The sequence below is a fragment of the Leptonotus elevatus genome, chromosome 21 (assembly GCF_054856555.1).
Source record: "Leptonotus elevatus isolate MCC_2025b chromosome 21, RoL_Lele_1.0, whole genome shotgun sequence".
NCBI classification, from domain to species: Eukaryota; Metazoa; Chordata; class Actinopteri; order Syngnathiformes; family Syngnathidae; genus Leptonotus; species Leptonotus elevatus.
The window spans coordinates 4,311,455-4,332,620 of record NC_141259.1 but is presented as its reverse complement, the minus strand read 5'-3'; the positions used below and the strand labels follow the sequence as shown (position 1 = coordinate 4,332,620).

General features: G+C 39.9%; 1 protein-coding gene across 3 annotated transcripts in view; it reads left to right on the top strand.

The window, feature by feature from the left end:
- Positions 1-21,166, top strand: part of ctnnd2a (catenin (cadherin-associated protein), delta 2a) — a 251,414-nt gene that overhangs the window by 131,973 nt on the left and 98,275 nt on the right. For 2 of the 3 annotated variants that reach the window (XM_086066021.1, XM_086066019.1), the window contains exon 12: positions 15,871-16,237. In XM_086066021.1, coding sequence (XP_085922147.1) covers positions 15,871-16,237 — 367 coding nt within the window. The remainder of the gene's footprint in view (positions 1-15,870; positions 16,238-21,166) is intronic. The other variant, XM_086066020.1, reaches the window with a different exon arrangement.

Sequence of the window (21,166 nt, the reverse complement as noted above, 5' to 3'; positions counted from 1 at the left end):
CCATTGTGTTACATCACCTTTCCTTTTAACAACACTCAATGAGCATTTGGGAACTGAAGACACTAACTGTTGATGCTTTGGAGGTGAAATTCATTCCCATTCTTGCTTTATGTATAACTTCAGTTGCTCAACATTTTGGGCTTTCTATTGTCATATTTTGTGCATAATAATGTGTGCCACACATTAGACAGGTCTGGACTGCTGGCAAGCCTGCCTAGTTTTTGCATTTTTTTTAGTACGAAGCCATGCCACGTACCACATGCAGAATGTGGCTTGGAATTGTATTGATGAAAAAAGCAGCAATGTACCTGAAAAAAGACTTTGCTTGAATGATAGCATATGTTGCTCCAAAATCTGAAATGTGCAAAGGCAACACCATACCATCACACATGCTAACTTTGGAACTTCTCGCTGGCAACAGTCCGGATGGCCGTTTTTGTGTTTGACCTGGAGGACATGTACGTGATTTCAAAAAACAATTTGAAATGTGGACTCATCAGACCACAGCACACTTTTCCACTCTCAGATGAGCTTGGGCCTAGAGAAGTTGGCGGCGTTTGTGGGTGTTGTTAATATAATACCGTTTTCACTATGTATGGTAGATTTTTTACTTTGTAGGGTTATGACCTTGCTGGTAACGTGCAGAGATCTTTCTAGATTATCTGAATCTTGAGATATGATTATGGACCATAGGTGATGAAATCCCTACATTTCTTGCAATTGTACTTTGAGAAACATTGTTTTTAAACTGCTGGACTATATGCTCACACAATTGTTCACAAAGTGGTGAACTTTGCCAATCCTTGCTGGTAATTACTAATTGAGCCTTTTGGAGATGCACAACCATCCTATACATTGAAACAGACTTTTTAAATTTTTATTAAATTAAGTAGTGTTATCTTTATGAAAGAAGATGTATTCGATACCGTTCTTGCTTTGGGATTCTTTTAAATTGTGTAAATGTACAATTAAAGAATTTGCATCAATTAGTAATAGAAAAAAAATCATCCACCTTGTTTTCTTATCTTTCTTCCCTTGTGCATTTATTCTTTTTGGCATGCTTTTTGCACTTTTTATGTTTGTTCTGAAATCTCTCTAGGTCTACATAATGACTGACCACTGGGAATAGCTGCACATTTTCAATTTAATAGCTTAATGCCAGACCTGCACATAGCTCAAGTGGCATCAAAGCGGACAATGGGTGACTTGCTACATATTGTAACTCTGTAAGCCATTTTAAGCTATTCTTGGTTGATAAATATATCATTTATCATTAGACATTAGCTGGACAGAAATTGTGCTACAATCAGTAAATTCACTCTTGAAAAGCAGGTTATATATCTGTCCAGCCGTAAACATCTCTAAATAGCCTCGCGAGAAATACTTAAAGGGGAAAAAGTTGATGTAATTGCATATCTTATTGTTGCACACCGTGTATATACTTTTACACCCCATTATACAGAAGAAGCACCCTACGCTGATCGCTTCTGTAGTTGTGGGCTATCCAAATACTTTATCACTTGCCAAGCAGACCTTGCAGAGCTAAGCTGTAGCTGTTACTAAAAAATCATTTGCATGTTTACAAACATTTACTATAGGACATTTTGTGGCTCGAATTTGGTTTTGTGGTTGATTTATTTATTTTTTCTGGATAAAGGTAGATACTGTGTGCTCGGTGTTGAACGGTACGGTCTGTACCTCTGTTTTTGGCCATAGTTCTGTACATTTTTGGTGTGGTTTTTTTGTGCATAAATAACACTTTTTTTCTCTCTCAGAATGTTCTCTTTAATTTGCTTGGCAGCAAAAACTGCATATTGTAGTATACTGAAAAATGTAACTCATTTCAAGATAATGGTTAAACACAAGGCTTGAATGATTAACTGCCTCTTTCCTTGAATAAATGTATGTATGTGACAAAACTTCGTATAAAAAAATTAAATATGCAAGAATTTACACAAAAAATACATTTTGTGTAACAGTTGGATTAAGTTTGAGTCAACTGATCATGCTCATTACTAATTTATGTTCCTACAGATACTGCACAGATTATTTTCTTGTCTTTATCTTAAGTGACATGGTGCGTGTGTTTAAGAGCATTCTAGACGGAAACTTGTTGTTTTGCTTCTGTCATATTTCTTGTGTTTCCTTTAAAGCTACTGGACATGTTTTGAGCAATGCTTGCGGACAGTAAAATCTCTGTTTCCACTCCCTTATTAAGTGAAACTGAAATGAATACATTCCACAGATTTGAGTATGTATGTCTCAAAAATTCTCTGGAGGCCATCATCCTGAAAACATTTCTTAATTATTGACCTTTTCATAGCACTGTTTAAGCCAAAAACTTATTATTTAGTTAAAAGTAGTGTCAATTAAAACAAAGTACAACATTATCTTTCTAAAGGCAGAATTTCTTATACTGTCTTACCATTGTGTTGGATTTCATTTTATTGTGCAAGTGTACTAAAGGTGATGCTTTAGGTACTAATGTAAGAGTAAACTCAACTCAACTATAGCAATTTATAACAGCCAGTGCTGTACATCGAGCAAAATCAGGCAAAACAACAAAGACAGCTAAAAAATAACAAATAAATAAGACAGTAAACGCAATAGGTGACTAATGGTAGACCAAAAAAAGTGTATATGTTGGTCATAGATCTGCTGTAAGACTATGCTATATTTTTTTAGTGCTGCTCTCGTATTCATGTGATGCCTTTTCAAATGAGTTCACATGTATGACATTACGCCAAAAACTACAATGGTTAGTTGTTATGTATTTGTTTACGGACAAGGCATAATCATCGCTCTGTCATATTGTATAATTACCCTTGCATTTTATTATTATAATGTCTATATTCGATAACTAGTTTTAACCTTCACGTTTATAGGTTTCAAATGCATAAAAATACCACATAAATTTGTTTATTGCATCAAGGCTTTTTGACTAAGTCAGCAACCTCTATTTAAACAAAATAAAAAATATATATATTTAGAAAAAACTGTTTCACTAAATTATTAAATGCTGTGATTAAAAATATGACCTTTGTGTTGTTTGGGTTGATTTCAAGTCGACACAATTTTATTATTATAATGTCTATATTCGATAACTAGTTTTAACGTTCACGTTTATAGGTTTCAAATGCATAAAAATACCACATAAATTTGTTTATTGCATCAAGGCTTTTTGACTAAGTCAGCAACCTCTATTTAAACAAAAATAAAAAATATATATATTTAGAAAAAACTGTTTCACTAAATTATTAAATGCTATGATTAAAAATATGACCTTTGTGTTGTTTGGGTTGATTTCAAGTCGACACAGTCATAATTTAAGCTTATAAAACAACATTTAGTGCCAAAATTTAAATCATAAACACACTGTCAGTTCAATAACATTGTAAACCAACACCCCACTGATAGCTAGCTCATTTCCCAGCCTTGTGGCAAACAAATAAAGAACATCCCCCCCTTTTTTATGTTTTTATTTTTCCCATCTAAAAAACTCAGGCGCTGAAAGGCGATCCTTGAGGCTTCCCGTTCTGTCTCCCCCCGTTGGACATAGTTGATCAAGACATGTTTTGATCTGTTTAGTTCCTTGTCGTAAATTAAAACTGTGGCAAGCTTTTGCAGGCCATATAAAATAATGTAGAATTATTGTTTTCTATCCAAATTTCACCAATCAAATTAGCTGTTTCTACAGTAATCAGCTACGAACACTTTGTGGGAGGGAGACAAAAAAACCAAGAGGGATAAGACGCAAGGACAAGCTCATTATCAGAAAAGGAGGAGGACGGGAAGGTGATAAAGCTGGAGACATTTGGGGGGGGAATGGTGCATTTATTTGGCTTCTTCTAGCCAGAAGGCAGGGACATTTAATGGCACCTCTTAAATGGAGAGAATGATTTCCTTGCTGGAGAGCAAGAAAGGTAACAAAAAGGTAACGTGTGCCTACATCATACTGAAATATTTTCGTAACCCTGATCAGAGCTAACTTGGGGCGATGGTCAAAGAAGCATCAGAAGTTTCTTTTTGAAACACATTAAACATATTAAAGAAATGAAAAAGGTAGCACCGACAATAAAATCTTATATCCAAGTAGAGGACTTGAATCAAGCAGAGGTGACGCCATGGAGGCTGACCCTGTTCATAACCGTTTTATGTTTCATGTACAAACCAGTGTAAGGACACAAACTTTCACTTGCATGCCTTTGACAGTATTAATACGTGAGTCATATTGGTCACAATATGTCGTTTATCCATCATAGCAAATGCATTTTAATCAGAGAATGAGTTAAGGTGTAGTATCTTCAGAGCCTTTAGCCAAAGCAGCTCCCCAGTCACTTTTGTGTCAGTCTCCGGGCCAACTGTGATTAGATTCGTTTGGCTCAGATCAATTTCTGCTTGGCCCTTAATCCTGCTGTTTTATTGATAGACCCTCTGTCTTTTAAATAACAGTAAAAAGTCAGACTGAAAACACACTCACATAGATTTCCTCCCTACCTTAAAAGGTCTGTTTCTGTATTTATATTTGTGCGACTTGGATATGTGCTCACTGGGTGATTTGTGATAAGAGCTTGGAAGCTGAGAATGGCCTTTTTAGCAATGCCTATAATCATGATTTGTTATGAGTGAGAGTCTGTGAGAGCCTGTACAAAACTCGGAACAGATTGTCTTCGCCCCCTCCATTAAAAGCACCAAATAAAAGTGAACTCCAGCACTATTGATACCATCTACTATAGAGTCAGTATTCCATGAAAAAGTCAGTCTCTAAAATGATTTATAGTAAGGCAAATTTTAGAGGAACATATGCAGATTTTTAAAGTTGACACTAATATGATGAAAGTCAAGTCTGATGAGGTTATTGCAAGTTTTTCAGTACTGTACTATTGTTTGAAAGAATTACAGGAGGTAGGAGTGCTTTGCAACCATCTATGTACACCAGCAATGCACAGTCCATACAATAAATTCATGCAGACCATACACTTTAGCCTGCTGTCATGTGGTTGTATTTCCAGCCAGATAAAAAAATAAAAATAAATTCCCTGCTATCCTTCCACTTTGATAGTGTGCACTAAAAAAAATTTTCAAATCCTATTTAAGTATCTTTACTGGTTCTTCTTCACTTATCAAAGCTGCACATTTATGAATAGAAGACAATTTGAATTAAATGAGTTGACCAGCACTCTCTTTTGCTGTTGATAAGTTGACTAGTTTGTACAACATCTAGCAAGTTAAGTATAAACACGTGTCATCACAATAAGTGCAATTGTATATGGTACATTTAATTAACTGTTCCTACTATTAAGTACGCCTTAATATTCCTTATACACTCTATAGGTGGGTCTCCATCCACTTATTTGAATTTGAACTTTCAAGATGGAAATTTAAATTTATGGAAATGCTAGAAATTTGAAAAATGACCTACAATTTCAAACAGGTTTTTACACTTGGAGGAGGTGGATTTCTCAGTGTATAAAAGGAAAATTCAAATTTTAAGTTTTAAATTAACAGGTTTTGCTAATAAATGATGACAGGACCTGATAGTCGTTTTCCTCCTCGCTCAAAAAGTGGATTGTTGTACTGCATCAAACGATGGTCATTTTTGCTTTACTCTCATTGTATATTTTCGGTGGATAGCTCACATGTGTTTGAGATGGCCTTGCATACAAGTACTTTCTGTACTCAAAAGACCAAGATTCCTTGTGAATTTGGGTTGGAAAAGAGGTAACTGAGGGGTTTTATTTGGGTTTTTAAAATCCCAAATCAGAGCATATTGGGATTTTTGCGCAATACAACAAATGGAAAGAGGCATTAATCACATGTTCGTTTTCACATTTTCACTAAATTTGCTTAACAATTTCAAAACATTCAGATGGAAACCCCATTTATGACAATGAGAGCGCCACTGCCATCTACTGTAGTGGATGTGCAATTACATTTTCATACAGCCCCAAAAAACATGTTCCACCTATATGAGAAGGACTGCATTAAGGGTGTGTTACCCTGGATTAGCATGCTTCATATCATATAAATGATGTCAATTTAAGGCACACACGAACAAACAACTACACTGCAGTACGACGTAGACTTTTGTCCTTTCTCTACATGGACATTAAACTTACCTCATACAGACAAGTGTACAGCCGCAACGCTGCAAAACACTCGTATGCGTGTGTGTCAGCCATTGCTACAAGCTCTGGAACATCAAGAGCTATGTGTTGGCCTGGAGCTACTCCTAGGGATTAAACTAGGGAGAAAGTAATCCTCCCTCTCCTCCATATCCAAGCATGTATGCGCATGTGTACGGGAGCATGTGTGTTCACCTATAGCTGCTGCGGCCAAGGTTATATCTGCATGACCTCAATGCACTGCACACAAAAATGCCCCAGGGGCATACATGTTTAGACCATGTCAATCACTTTGATATTTTGAAGTTGTGAGTCGTGTGTGTGTGTGTGGTGAGAAAGAGAAAGAGAGAGAGGGAGGGAGCGAGAGTGAGAGAGAGAGAGAGTAGGGTTTTGTGTAATCGTGCTGAGCGTTGAAGCGTGTCGAGAAAAAGGACATGTCCTCGGCTCTGATCACATAGTCTTCCAAAGCTACAATAGAGGCAGCACGATGGAGAGACAGAGGGTGATTGGGAAGAAAGGCCGAGAAAAACACGGGATGAATGGATGATGAAGAGAGGATGACAGGCAAAAAAACAGGAAGCATGGAGAGAGTTCAGAAAAGAGCGAGGGTTGCGGATTGAAAGGCATGAGGCGGGTGAGAGAGAAAGATGGATGGGGTGAGGATACAGAGGGATGGATCTGGAGGGAGGTGAGAAATAAGGAAAGAAGAGAAAAGGGCAATAAAGCGATGAGGGAAAATAGAGTGACAGAGACAGAGTAGAAAAAAAAGAAATTCAGGCAGAGATGAAAGTGAGAAGGAGGATGGATACGGAAAGCTCGGAGGAGTGGTTTGATTCCCTTCTATTTCTATACAGTATTCCCCCTATCATACTTCTTCATGCAGCTCTTTCTTGCTTGAAGCTCACTGGTGCCTACGCTGGCTGCCTAATTGTGCTAGAATCACTGTGAATTTTTTTTATTTTCAGCGCTAATCTGCTAGCTATTTGTTTACTTAACACCAAAGTGAAGGAAAACAAACACTCCAAAGTTTGATGAGTGAGAAGTATTGTCTTGTTGTAATTGTGTCTTGTCTTACATTTCACTTTGTCAAGAGTAGTCGGATGTGCTTTTAGAACTGTCACAGGAATTGGATTTGCGTACATTCGGTTACTGCTAGCAAATGTTTATTTGCCCAGTACAAGCAAAGAAGATATAATTTTCTACATCGTGTTGCCTCTCTGATTAGCCTAATTGTGTAAACTAATTGAAAAGAACAAATCAAACCTTCCGTATCCTTTCATTATCACCAGTTCACATATGTTTTGACAGTGGCAAATAGCAGGATGCTCAGATATTTGTTTTTTTTAGCTATTTGGCAAAATAATGCATATGAAAGATAATGTTAGATGATTTTGTTCTACTGAAATAAGGGTACGCTCCAACCGCCTGTTTTAGCTAAAGATATTACCAAGCTTTCTCCAACAACAACAAAAAAACTCTCAAAAATATATAAGTTACTTTCATATACTGATAAAACGTCTTTACCCATCTCAAAATGGGAAACAGACTTGTCTATAGCTCCGGAATCTGTCTTTTGGATTCAAGTTTGTGAAAATGTTTTTAAAATGACAAAACACACAAATTTACAACTTATCCAATATAAAATTATTCACAGAACATACATTACTCAATATATGATGAAGAAAATGGGACTCTCAGACTCCGACATTTGTCTCCAGTGTTTACAAAACACTACAGACACTTATTTTCATGCTTTATGGTTATGTACTCCGGTTATGTGTTTCTGGACTAAAGTCTTAGAAAAACTTTCCGCTGTCTTGGACTGTAGGATACCGTTTTCTCCAAACTTGTGTTTGCTAGGTGACTTAACAACAATTGACTTACCACATAAACAATTTCAATCTATACTTGTAGCCCTTACTATCGCAAAAAAAACAATTCTTGTTAACTGGAAAAATAAACAAACTTTGAATATCGACCAATGGTCTAACCTCCTCATAAATCATATTTTAATGGAAAAAATATCTGCCTCAAATAAAAACCAAATGTCAAAATTTAAAGAAACATGGTCTACGTATATAGAATTTTTTAACCTAAACTTGGATTTTAATTCTGCCTGTTAGCGAGAGCCACAGCAGCGTTATAACTGGCATTGATGTTTCTGTATTAGGCAATTTGTAACTAATGGTTGTGTTTCCATAGTCAGGAACCCGGCTGCTGCCAGCGGGATCGAGCGGATTCACCTCCGATGGGCACCAGGGGTTGATATTCGGATTCACGGCATGCCAGTGGGTTAATTCTGTGGGTGCTGTCCCCCCTGGCGGGGAGTGGGCGGGTCTGCCCCTCTGTTGGCTGCTGGGTGGCGGCTGCGTCTTGGCCGTTCCCTGGGTCTCTTGGGGGGTGCTGCGTTGCGGGGCTTTCCCTGGTGTCGGGGGCGGCGCCGTTCCGGCGCGGTCCGTCGCTCTGGGCCCGGCGACGCGGTTCGGGGCCTGTGGGCCGCCGGGGTGCCCGGTGGTTCCCTCTCCCCTCCCCCTTCCTCCCCCTTGCTGCCTCTCCCTCCTCGCCTCTCCCCGCCCGTCCTCCGCCTCCCTGTCCCCTCTCCCTCGTCGCCCTTCCTCCTCCTCTCCCCCTCTCCTTGCGTCCCTGCCGCTGCCCCCTGCCCTTCTTGTCGTCCCCTTCCCTCCTCCCTTCCCCTTCCCCGGTACGCCTTCCTTCCCCTCCCCTGGGCCGGGGGCTCCATCCATGGCCCGGGTCTCGGTGCTATGGGGGCCGGCGGGGGTGGCTGGGGTTTGGTGTCGTGCCCGCCCCGCTCCGGTGGGCGTCCTGACACCTCGGGCGGGACCCAGTATCCGGGGGGCGAGCCCTATCGCCCCGCCGGACGGGTCCCATATGCCCGCCGGGGTCCTGGTGGGGTGGGTGGGGGCTTGGTGGGCCGGTGCGCCTCCTGCCCCCGCCCGGTTGGGGGGGGCCCCGCTGATCACACCTCTTAACTCACTACACTAGGTTTGCACAATACACTTTTATAGACATATAGGGCACATAACACACTTTGGGGGGTGGGGTAGGGTGGAAACACCGTCTTCACCCTACAACTCCCCTCCAATTTTAATACACCACACAACTTGTGGGTGGGGGGGGGGGCTTGGGGGCTTGTGGGGGTGCCATCGGTTGGGGGCCGCGGTATAGAGCAGTGCTGCGGTCCCCTGTCCGTGTCGCCACCCGCCCCCCCCCCCCCCCCCCCCCCGCCCTATCTATTTTTTTTAATGCACCACATACACTCAGCAACATGCTTGGGTGGCGGGTGGATCGGAGCGTGGGAATATCATTTCCATCGGCTCCGGTTCACCTGCTCCTAATTTTAATGCACCACACACACACACTTGTATATACACTGGGTGGGGTCACATTCACGGTTTAGGGGTAGAGTTCGCCAGTCCGCGAGCTGGCGGACTCAGTAACAGGGGTTAATTTTCACAAAGAACGCTGGGGTGACGACCGGGGCCTTCCCCCGCTGGGCCTGGGGTTCGGGGGTGTCGGCCGCCCTCCGGTGCCCCCATCTCCCCCTTCTGCCCCCGGTGTTCCGTCCTTCCACACGGCGGGGGGTGGGGTGGGCGCGGCTGCCCTCTCCGCTCCGCTGTCCGGCCCCTCTTCGGCGCCGGTGCCTGGGTGCGGGTGGTCCCCGGGGGCTGGGGGTCGGGGGTTGGGGGGCTGCCGGTTGGTCGGGGTGGGGTCGGGGGGGGGGGGCGGCTTTGTTGGGGGGGGGGCGGTGGTGGGGGTTGCGGGGTGGGGGGGTGCTGGGGGTGGGGGGTGTCTGGGGGATTGGGGGCATGGGGGCGGCTGGGGCTGGGTTGGGGTGGGTGGCGGGGGGTGGATGGGGGGCGGGGGGTGGTGGGGGGGCGGGGGTTGGGGGCCGGTGGGGTGCCTGGTGGGCCTGCAGTGCCCCGTCCTGCTGCGTTGGGCCGGGGGCGCGGGCCGTGTTGGGGCGGGGGGCGCTCCTGCTCCTGGGTTTGCTCTCCGGCCGGTGGCCCTGGTGGGGCCCGGGGGTCGTCCTTTGGCGCTGCCGCGGCCTGGGGGGCCCTGAGGTGTTGCGCTTGCTCTGTTCCGGCGGGGGTCGACGGCTCCCCTCTTTGGTGGAGATTTTCATGCATGCCAGATCCACCACACCAGCATCTACCGAAACTCAGACACAATCTGTTTCCTCCTCAGGTTATTGAATCGGTGGAGGCTGGTGTCTCGGATCTCACGCGGCTTCGTCTGTCCTTCCTTCCTTTTCTCGGTCTCTCCGTTGGTCTCTTGAGGCCTCCCTGACTTTATGTTTTTTGGATTTGTTAGGGTCTGGATGTTTCTTGGGCTGGGGAGGAGTTCTGGTGGGGGGTGTCTGGTCGGTGCTGGATTTCACCTTCCTTGGTTTTCTTCGGTCCCCTCGGGTCTCCTGGTGTTCGATTTAGGTGAACGGTATAAGATTTTTTTTTCTAATAGGTTTTCTGGTGAGCTAACAAACACACGCACGCACGCACGCACACACACATACTCACCCACACACACAAAAAAAAAAAAAAAAAAAGTATGTATGTATGTATGTATATATGTATATATGTATGTATATATGTGTATATATATATATATATATATTTAAAAAAAAAAAAAAAAAAAAAAAAAAAAAAAAAAAAAGAGCAATGATGATGACATTTCCGAATGAACAATACTGAGCTCTTAAAAAAAAAAAAAAAAAAATGTACAGCGAACCCTGGGTGGATAGGGAACGAGCTTGAGTAGCAAAGTTCCCTGAATAATTGACAATGCCCTTAAAGTGATTACAATTGCCTATATTAATAGTTTAAACCATAAATATACCATAAATTATGTTTCATGACACCAATTTCTCTGAATTTTTTCCCCGGCTGCTATTATGTGCACCGGGAGGTTGGTGCTAGCAATCTGCCATATCGCGTATGAAGTGGTTCAGTTAGTCTGCAAGGAGTATTCCACAATGCAAGCTTTTATTCACAATTCACAACGACCCTTTCGGTCCGCTCGGCATCAAAGGCGTAAAACATCCAGGAGTCGGACCTTGAAAATAAAAGCTCTCCTGCATAATAACAAGGTTGCACCACACACTTAAAGATAACATATTGTATGACACAGAGCTCACCTAGAGTGCTCATTGGGAATCCTGCGATGTAGCTTTCTGCTGCACAAGGATTCCACCAACCACACCCATTATGCCGCTAAAGCACTAAGCTTGAGAGGACAGAGTAGCTGTGAGCCAACATAGCCAAGACAAGGATGGACATGTGCTCGAGAGGCGAGATACAGTAAAAGTAAAAGCTATGGCTACACAACCACCGCTACCTAGCTGTTCTTTGACAACAAGATGGATAAGCCTTACAAAAACCTTGAACGCCAACAATGCACCAGACTCAGCCATCCGGATACAGAGCTATTTTTTCTACAGCGGAGACAACACAGCTGCCTTGGGTAAAAACAAATGTGGCGGAGTGTGTCTTGACAAAAGATTGTGTTCAGGCAAGTGCTGATGGTAAACAGCAGACTTTTGTGTCGAACAAGAAGTTCAGTACTGTGTTCATGCTAGCTCTTTACATCCTACCACAATTCGAAAAGATTAGCATTAGCTCTACTGCATGACATCATAGATATAAACACGAGACTCAATACAATTCATTTTAATATAACTGGCTACAGCTAACATATATTCTTACTGTATTCTAGTGCTATGTGATGTTACTATACTGTATTGTAGCACAATATAAACACATCTTCCATACAATTTAATGCTCTAATTTTTATATTGGGTAAGCTTTGGAGCTACACTAAGGTAGCGTCAGACACAGTAACAAAACAAGTCACATTTTTCTTACATCAACTTTGTGCCTCACTCTTTGGGCATGGCTAATTGAGTTAGCATCAATTTACAACCAATTTATGATCAATCCAACTGTTACACAAATGTGAAAGCTGAATTAAGTGGGGGTTGGTCATGCTAAAGCTTCTGTTGTTACATTGCTAGTTTGAGTTACACTTCTGTACAGTAGTACACTAGCGCACTATGAACAATTAATTACAGGTTAACGTAGCAGCAATGCTACTACTTTGCAGAAGCCTACTTACATGCCACACAATACTTAAAATGGATGTAAACAACATTGTACATTGCACTACATTACAATCTACACAGCAGCAGTGTACATTCCTGGAAATCTTTTCTTTACTACCATATATTTTAAACAGTACTTTTCTGCTAGATGTTTGTCCTTTATTGTAATTTTGTCTTCTATTTATTTAGCATTTGTTGTAAAATGTTTCATATCTGCAGTGCGAAAAATAATGTACTTTTATTCTTCTTCTTATTATTGTTATTATTGTTATTATTTTTATTATTGTTCTTGTTCTTGTTCTTATTATATTATTATTATTATTCTTAGTCTTCTTCTTCTTCTTCTTCTTCTTCTTCTTCTTCTTATTATTATTATTATTATTATTATTATGTAATAGTAGCTAAAAATAATAATAAAATCAAAGTAGTTCTGAATTACTAAATATTGCAGCCATAGCTGTTTAAAGACCACATTTGAAAGTGAGTTTTAAAGTACATCTTTAGATATATATTAATTTCTACTGGTACAGTAAACCCATTTTTAACAGATATACTTCCTTTGTAAAGGTCAAAATACACCATTATAATATACATGCAATCACGAGTATGCATCTTTAAACATGCACACCATGCTCATTTCCTTGAGGCTACATGGCCCGCAAAGGTCAAGTCATCAGCCAGAACACACCATTACCGGGACAAATGACGCATTCACAACTGTTTAGTTTAGCTTGGCGAAAAGAAAAAAAAAGAGCGCGCTAAGATTCAGTGTACTACAATTTTAAGGAACCCGTGAGCTTTTTAATCTTTTTAACCTATGTTTTAAACCAAATCAAACTATCCAAAATACCACAAAATACGTTAATCAAACTATCCAAAATACCACAAAATACGTTAATCAAACTATCCAAAATACCACAAAATACGTTAATCAAACTATCCAAAATACCACAAAATACGTTTGCTGGTCATCTTTTTTCTATTTGTCCAACCACCCACTTATTCCACTTGGAGATTTCTCCTATTTCAGTGTCAAGTCCCAGGGAGGGTGCACTGGCAGTGTTAGCCTAAAGCCCCGGCTACTAATGAGACGTTCAGGAAGAGGGACGCATCACCGAGACAATTTAAAAAGGGGAGAAAAGACAAGGATTTGTTTCTGATGGGAGTTACTCTGCTTCATTACCCTCCCTAGCTCTGTGTTGACCACTGCTCGCAACCATTTCATCCCCACACCTTTTTCTTTTTCTTAAACTGCAGCTCACTATACTATCAAGAGAGTGGGGGTTAATTTTTTTCCTATCAGTTACCATGTCAGTTTATCAAATCCTCAGTAGGCCATAGGCTCTTTTTTCCCTGCTTGTGTTATACAAGCAATCGAAAATACATTAATTAAGTGATGTTGTGATGTGAGTTAAAGGGGGGAGGGGTGATAACAAGGAACAAGTGTATGCCACTTCTCAAGAGAGCACTAACAAGCAAAGTACACTCCGGGCAGTCTTAAAAAGAACCCTGCATTCACTGGTCACTAGATCAGAAACAGCGATAAAAGAAAAAAAAAAGCTACTTGTATGCACTGTCTCGTACTGAAACTCATACTGTGTAATGACACGAACAACATATTAGAAACAAATCCTGTAAACTGTAAATACACACCAAAATATTTACCAATTGTTGTCCTGACCCTGCACCCCAATTTAGTTAGCAGGTGTGTCATTTTCTAAAGACACGTAAACACCTCCCTCAAAGACCCACAGGGGGAAAGTTGGTACTAACTAATTACATCAGTTCATAGAATTAAAGTGCACAATCTTACCTGATGTTCTGAATGAGTTACCTGAACACTTTTAAAGATGTGGTTGTTTTCTACCAAATAACGATCCTGCCAACTGACAGGTGGTCACTCAACAAAAAAATTGTGTGTCCTGCACTTGTTTGTGTTCCGCTTTATTAGTTCTGCTGAGAATGCTTTTGGTCCTGACATTTTTTCAGGATATTCCTTTTTGATTTGGTTTAAAAATAAATGTACACTATTTTAACCAATTATCACAATTTATTGGTGAAAACTTGATTAATATTGATATGGCCTAATGTTTAATATTATTTTACAAATACATTTGGGCCATTCTCACAATTTTGTTATTCTTGAGGTTTAGCCAATAATTGAGACCTTGTAAATTATAGAATATTTATTGTGTCTTAGGTTGAGTTTAGCTCTTTCACTCCCCTTCTCCGAGATACTAAGGAAAATATTCTGTGTCACGTGTGTGACATCCCATATGTTTGTGAGTCACACACGTGATGCAGCACATTTGCCTCAGGATCTCTGAGAAGGAGATTTATAATTTATGAGGTCTCTATTATTGCCTAAACTTGCAACCTGGCAGAACAACAGAAATGTTTTGAGAATGTCAAACATGTGACCGCAGAATGGCCCATTTTAGACACCAAATACTAAATTCAGTGGTCAACGGTCAGATTTGTTCAATACTTCCCTGTCAGTATCAATCACTTGGATCGTTGTAAAGGCTGACAGGGTTTCCCCGAGTGTTTTATAGGCCTTCAGGCCACCAGAGTTTTCTTGCCCCACCAGGCTAAGTGTCATGCCCCACCTGAATAATAATCACCACATACGCACACGCAACCTGATCAACTAATATGATTCGCCGCATGTCTTTCGACTTCGTTCACCCGCCCATTTCCCCTCCCCCACTCCTGTTTGCTCTATCTATTTATAGGTATACCTAATGTTGTGGTCATTTGATTGTTTATGCACGCGTTCACGTCTCACATGTTGACTCCACTTCAAGTGCAATTTTAAAGGCTAATTCTCCTTTAAGAGGAGCCTCATTGAAATGTGTCCCGGTCAATCACGACCCACTCATTGATCCCGGACCTCTCTGATTTATCACATAGTCTTTGAAGAGCGCGTTTATGGGTGCTTGCATGTGTGCACTTTTGTGTTTTTGTGTACCTTGCTTCTTATGACAGATGAGAAGGATAAGCCACCCCACTTTACACACATATGCACGCACGCGCACACACTCACCATTTCTCTCAGTGTTTTTACAGCCGGAGAAACAAGGCCCCCAGACTCACATTAACACCTTGATATATCGCCGCTCCTTTGCTCCCACACAGGAGCGAAGGAAGGTGACAGCTCCAGTGCCCCTGCAGAATGCTTACATCACCAAGCAATTCCCCATTCAATTCCCATCTCTCGCTAAACGCACAAAGCTTGGTGTTTTTACATTTAGTTTTATGCTTTGCAGTCGTTATTGCTCACCGAGCAGATGTCTCATTATTTGGGCAAATAAAAGTTTATCCAGTTGTTTTCCAGCTACACGACAAGAAGGAAACAGTGCCTAGTGTTAAAGTAGAATTTAGTAGCTATTTAAGAATGTTCCTGAAATAAGGGTGTCTTTAAATGCGAGTACAATATTAGCAGTTGTTTAAATGATTTTTGCACAATATTTGTCATTCTCTGTCTCTCTCCCTCCTCCAATCCCTGTGGTAAACATTGGTCTTGTTAATCCTGGGCATGTGGCCAATATTTATCAATCCATATGGAGACATGCCTGTTTGTTCCTATCCTCTGCTCTCCTCTTCCCATCTCATCAACTGTCCTTGTAGACTTCTCCCACCGTCTCCATGACCATGTCCTAAGTTATGTCCTTTGTCCCTACTTTCCTGCCATAGCTCCCTCCTCCCCTGGTGTCGACTCCACCCCTTTGCAGCGAACAGGAAGTCACGGCACCGGGACGGGAAACTACAGCCGTGGCGGGACCAACAACTATGCCACGGTGGGACCAGGTTACACCACAAGCGGGGGAGGAGGCGACATGTACGGATCGGACCCGTACGTGGCGGACCCTTACCGCACCTTGCAGTACTGCCCTTCGGTGGTAGAATCACCTTACAGCAAGTCTGGGCCAGCCCTGCCGCCGGAAGGCACCCTGCAGCGCTCACCTTCTATTGACTCCATTCAAAAGGACCCCAGGTAAGATTATTTATAAAATCTGAAGTTGTACATACTACAATATATTAACTTGTATTGAACGTCACATTCAAATGCACAAGTCTCAGGTAAACAGAGACAGATTTATATTTATCTCATGGCTATGGCCTTGGGGAAATATTCTAGAATTGATGAATGACGACACACAGCACACTGAAGAGAAAATCTGATTGCGGTCAGAGCCAAGTGTCAATAACCTTGGTTTGTGAATGTTATTTTTTTTTTTTTTGGGGGATGAATATTGACAATGCAGTACACGTATATTTTCATGTACAGAATGTTAGGAATAAATCCATATTTACCTGTTTTGACTGGCTTAACAAGTGTTATGCTAGTGTTTTAGGTTGGGTTGTTGGTTATTGTGTTGCAGATCTTATGCAGATCTGGGAGTCATTGTGTTTTGGATGTATTAACATATGCAGTCCCTTATGATGATAATGTGATGATCATATGCCATATTAGCAACTCTTGCTTTGCCAAGTTTTATGCAGTTAACTATGTTCCTTGTGATGAGAATGTTGTCAGTTGCTGTGCTATTATACAAATGTCCCTTATGGTGAGAATTGTCTGTTGCTATGCAATTTTTCAAATGTCCCTTATGATGAGAATGTTGTCAGTTGCTATGCTATTAGTCACAATTAGTTTGCCTAGTCACTCTGTTTCTACTCTGTCATATAGAATTGTGCATTTCCATGCCGGAGCAAGTCTAGTTAAGCATGTTTGTGAATTTGGTAGACGTGCTACGTCTCTAACCGAGTTTCCCGCCCTGTTTCACATCTGCAAATTTGACTCTGTAAAAGCAGGTCTAAATGTGGCGCAGGTGGCGTAACGGGATTGATTAATTGTAGAAATCAATTAATGAAACAAATTATAATCATTTTCATCTTAATAGCACCAACCTCCCTGACTGTGACAACTTGTGTGTGTTCGTGCAATGTGGTGAATTTTGGTAACACATCATATGTATAAGTATACCTGTGCTGCACAACTCTGCTTGATCTAATTCAATTGTAACTACAGTAAGTGTTACATTTCTCTTTGCCAAGAGGTTAACTGGCTGCCTACTCCAACTCCAGTCTTTCCTTTTCAATATTTGGATCTAGCTGAGTTTAGCAGTTATTTAGAGGCAAGGAATGCCTTGAGCGAAAGCAGAGATTATTTTTGCGTTTGCACCAATATATATATATTTTGTATTTTGAAGCCTAATGTGAGTGTGTTATGTGCGGCTGCTGGTAACGCTATTAGGACACCATTACAGCTGTAGAGTTGTGATCAGGATGGAGTAGAAGTGAGGACACAGAAAACTCATGAAGCCCTAATGGATGATGGGAGTAAAGGAAGGTGGTAAATTACGTGGATAAGGGGAGGAAAGAAGGAAGGATAAAGGAAGTAAGAAATGGGTGAAGATTAAGCCAGAAGAAGAGGCATTAAGCAAAGTGTGCAGAGAGGAGGGGATAAAGAAGCACCATGAAAAGGATGGAGTGGCAAATATAGTAAGAAGGGGGATTCGGAAAGGAAAGTGGATCAAAGTGCATACAATCATTTAGAGTAGTGGTTTTATAATTTAGATTAGTGGTCGCCTGAATTTTTTGTTCTGTGTGGTCTCCTCAAAGCACTAAAAGAAGTAAAAACAGACAGTAAAGGAAAACAAATAAGGGGTGGTTGCTCAGGGAGGAAAATACAGAGAAGAGTTTGATTAAGAAGATGGAGGGAAGAAGAAACAAGTACTGAGGGCGGGGTGTGTGAGTAAGAACAAGGGGGAGAGGAACATTAGCTCAGGGAGAGTGGGAATTAGGGACCACTAAGGTGGAAGCGGTGGGTTTGAATGGTTATTGTTACAAAGCTTAGGAGCTCAAGAGAAGCACAGGTGTGTTACAAACATCTTGAAGGGGGGAGTTTGGCCAAGAGAGATGGGGATTGATGGGAAGGAAAATGGAAGAAGTTGCAACACCGTGATCAAAAACAAGGCTGCAGTATATTGTTTCTCCCATGTGTTTGCTTTACTTCACTCTTATCAAAGAGTCAATAAGCCAGCAGCATGCTACTGCAAACACAGACATGAGATTCCATTGATGTTTTTATTAGGTGACAGGATACGACATATATTATATATATATATATATATATATATATATATATATATATATATATATATATATATATATATATATATATATATATATGTATGTATGAATGTATATTTATATGAATATGTGTTTATATGTATATATATATATATATATATATGTATGTATGAATGTATATTTATATGAATATGCGTTTATATGTATATATATATATATATATATATATAGATATATATGTATGTGTATATATATATATATATATACATATATATGTATGTATATATATATGTATATGTATATGTATATATATATATATGTATGTATATGTATATGTATATATATGTATATGTATATAGATATATATATATATATATATATATATATATGTATATATATGTATATGTATATAGATATGTATATAGATATGTATATATATATATATATATATATATATATATATATGTATATGTATATATATATATACATATCTATATACATATATATACATATATATATATACATATACATATATATACATATATATATATATACATATACATATACATATATATATACATCTATATATATATATATATATATATATATGTATATATACATACATACATATATATATATATATATATATATATATATATATATATATATATATATATATATATATATATATATATATATATATATATATATATACATATACATATACATATATATATACATCTATATATATATATATATATATATATATATATATGTATATATATATATATATATATACATATATATGTATGTATATATACTACACCACAACTGGGGATTACTATATTGTCTCACTCAAGTGCAGGGAGATTTCTTTTCACATAATAAACATCTGTTGCTATGGGGTAGATGCCACGGACTTCCGACTTCTGGGTTTTACACAACAGCGTCGTTTCGACTATCTGAAATGCTTCGGACACTGAGACAGACACTACACACTCACAGCCTTGCACCCGTCAACGGGAACGCGCAACCGAGGGGCACAAAGGCGGAAGCGCAAGCGCAAGCAAATTTGCTGCACAATTATTAGGCAGACATGCAATAGTAACTGTTGACTTTATTTTAAGAGGCTATATTTAAATTGTGCTCAAATTGAAGTCGAATTTGTGGATCTATTAATAAATTATATTGACATTTTTATTTTTAAATAGCTTGTATTAACAGTGTGGTTTGCTAGCTTTAAGTGTAATCAGCACCATGGAGAGCAACACTCTGAGACTTTATTTTTGAGGACCAAGGACAGTGTCTGAAAACTAATTAAGAAATATACAGTATAATTGAAACCAATAAAACTAGTCATGGTAAAAATGTATATATTTTACATTAAACACAAAAATAAGTTGTTTTATTACCAAATTGCATTCTTCTTACTGCCTTGTGAATTGTATGTAACATTTTACCTTTTGTACATTCTGACTACATTACTGGGCAAGGCATTTCATGATGCATTCTTGGTAAAAAGGTTATGAAGTCAAAATGTAAACCTTGCTATGGGCAACTGACTAAAGGGTCATATTTATTGTATTGTATCAATCTGTATCCTCAATCAGTTAAAGAAGAGAGCTAGACAAAGCTGTGGATCTGAGAGACAGCTGCGATGGGAGGATGGGACAGTAAAAAGTATACTTTGTCACACTCCTATCATGAGGAAGGGATTTAAAGAGAAATGAAAGAAGGGAGACATATAGAACAGAGGACGCACACTTTTTGCCTCTCAGCATGGCCCATGGGTAATTTCCACTCCACATGAGAAATGCATGCTGGGATGTGGTATCACCTCCAGGGTAGGGTAATGATGCTTTGCCAGAACCTTGGCCCCGAGGCACAGCTGTATGTGTTTGTGAGGGGGCAAAAGTGTGTGCGTGTGTATGTGCAGCTGTGGCTTGGCCATCGCCCCTGACTGTTCTGGGTAAATTGCCCATTGTAGTAATTTTCCTTTTTTGAAGTGGCATTTGTATTTGTGTGTGTGTTTGGGGGGCGTGTGGGGATGTGTTTGGTTGACCTTGGGATAAAAACAAATGCTTGTGTCTTCCTTTTCATCTTGTCTTCACTTGTCTTCCCTCTGGATCTGAGGATTGGGCATTCTGAATAGCTGATGTATTCAATGAGACTGTATAACTACTTGAATATAAGTGAATATATTCATTCATCAGAGGTGTTGTCACATTTGCAAATTCAAAGGAAGTTGCTGCTTATCATTATCATGGATAGAAATGTGAAGAAGTAGGCTAAGAGTTGAGGTAACCTTTGTGGACTTTTAATGTGAATGTTGTTAAGAACAAGCATGAGAAATATACAATATCCAGGGCATTCAATACAATAAACTCACTGTAGATGATGACAAAAATACACCAGTACATACCAACAGCAGCACAGTAACACAAGTAAAGATGAACATGATGAACACAAATAATATGGACTTTTTTTTCTTCATTTTTTTTCTTCATTTTTTTCTTTTCTTTTTCTTCTTCTTGTATGTGTGTGTGTGTGTGTTTGTGTGTGTGTGTGTGTGTGTGTGTGTGTGTGTGTGTGTGTGTGTGTGTGTGTGTGTGTGTGTGTGTGTGTGTGTGTGTGTGTGTGTGTGTGTGTGTGTGTGTGTGTGTGTGCAGGGGTGCGTGCGTGTGAGTGTGTACTCATTAGTTCACCTAAAACCTATTAAAAATCCCATACCGTTCACCTAAACCGAATACTTCAGAATCCAGCTAGAGTCGTGAGTTGTCAGGAGACCCGAGGAAGGATCAAAGAAAAGAAAGGAAAGTGAAATCCA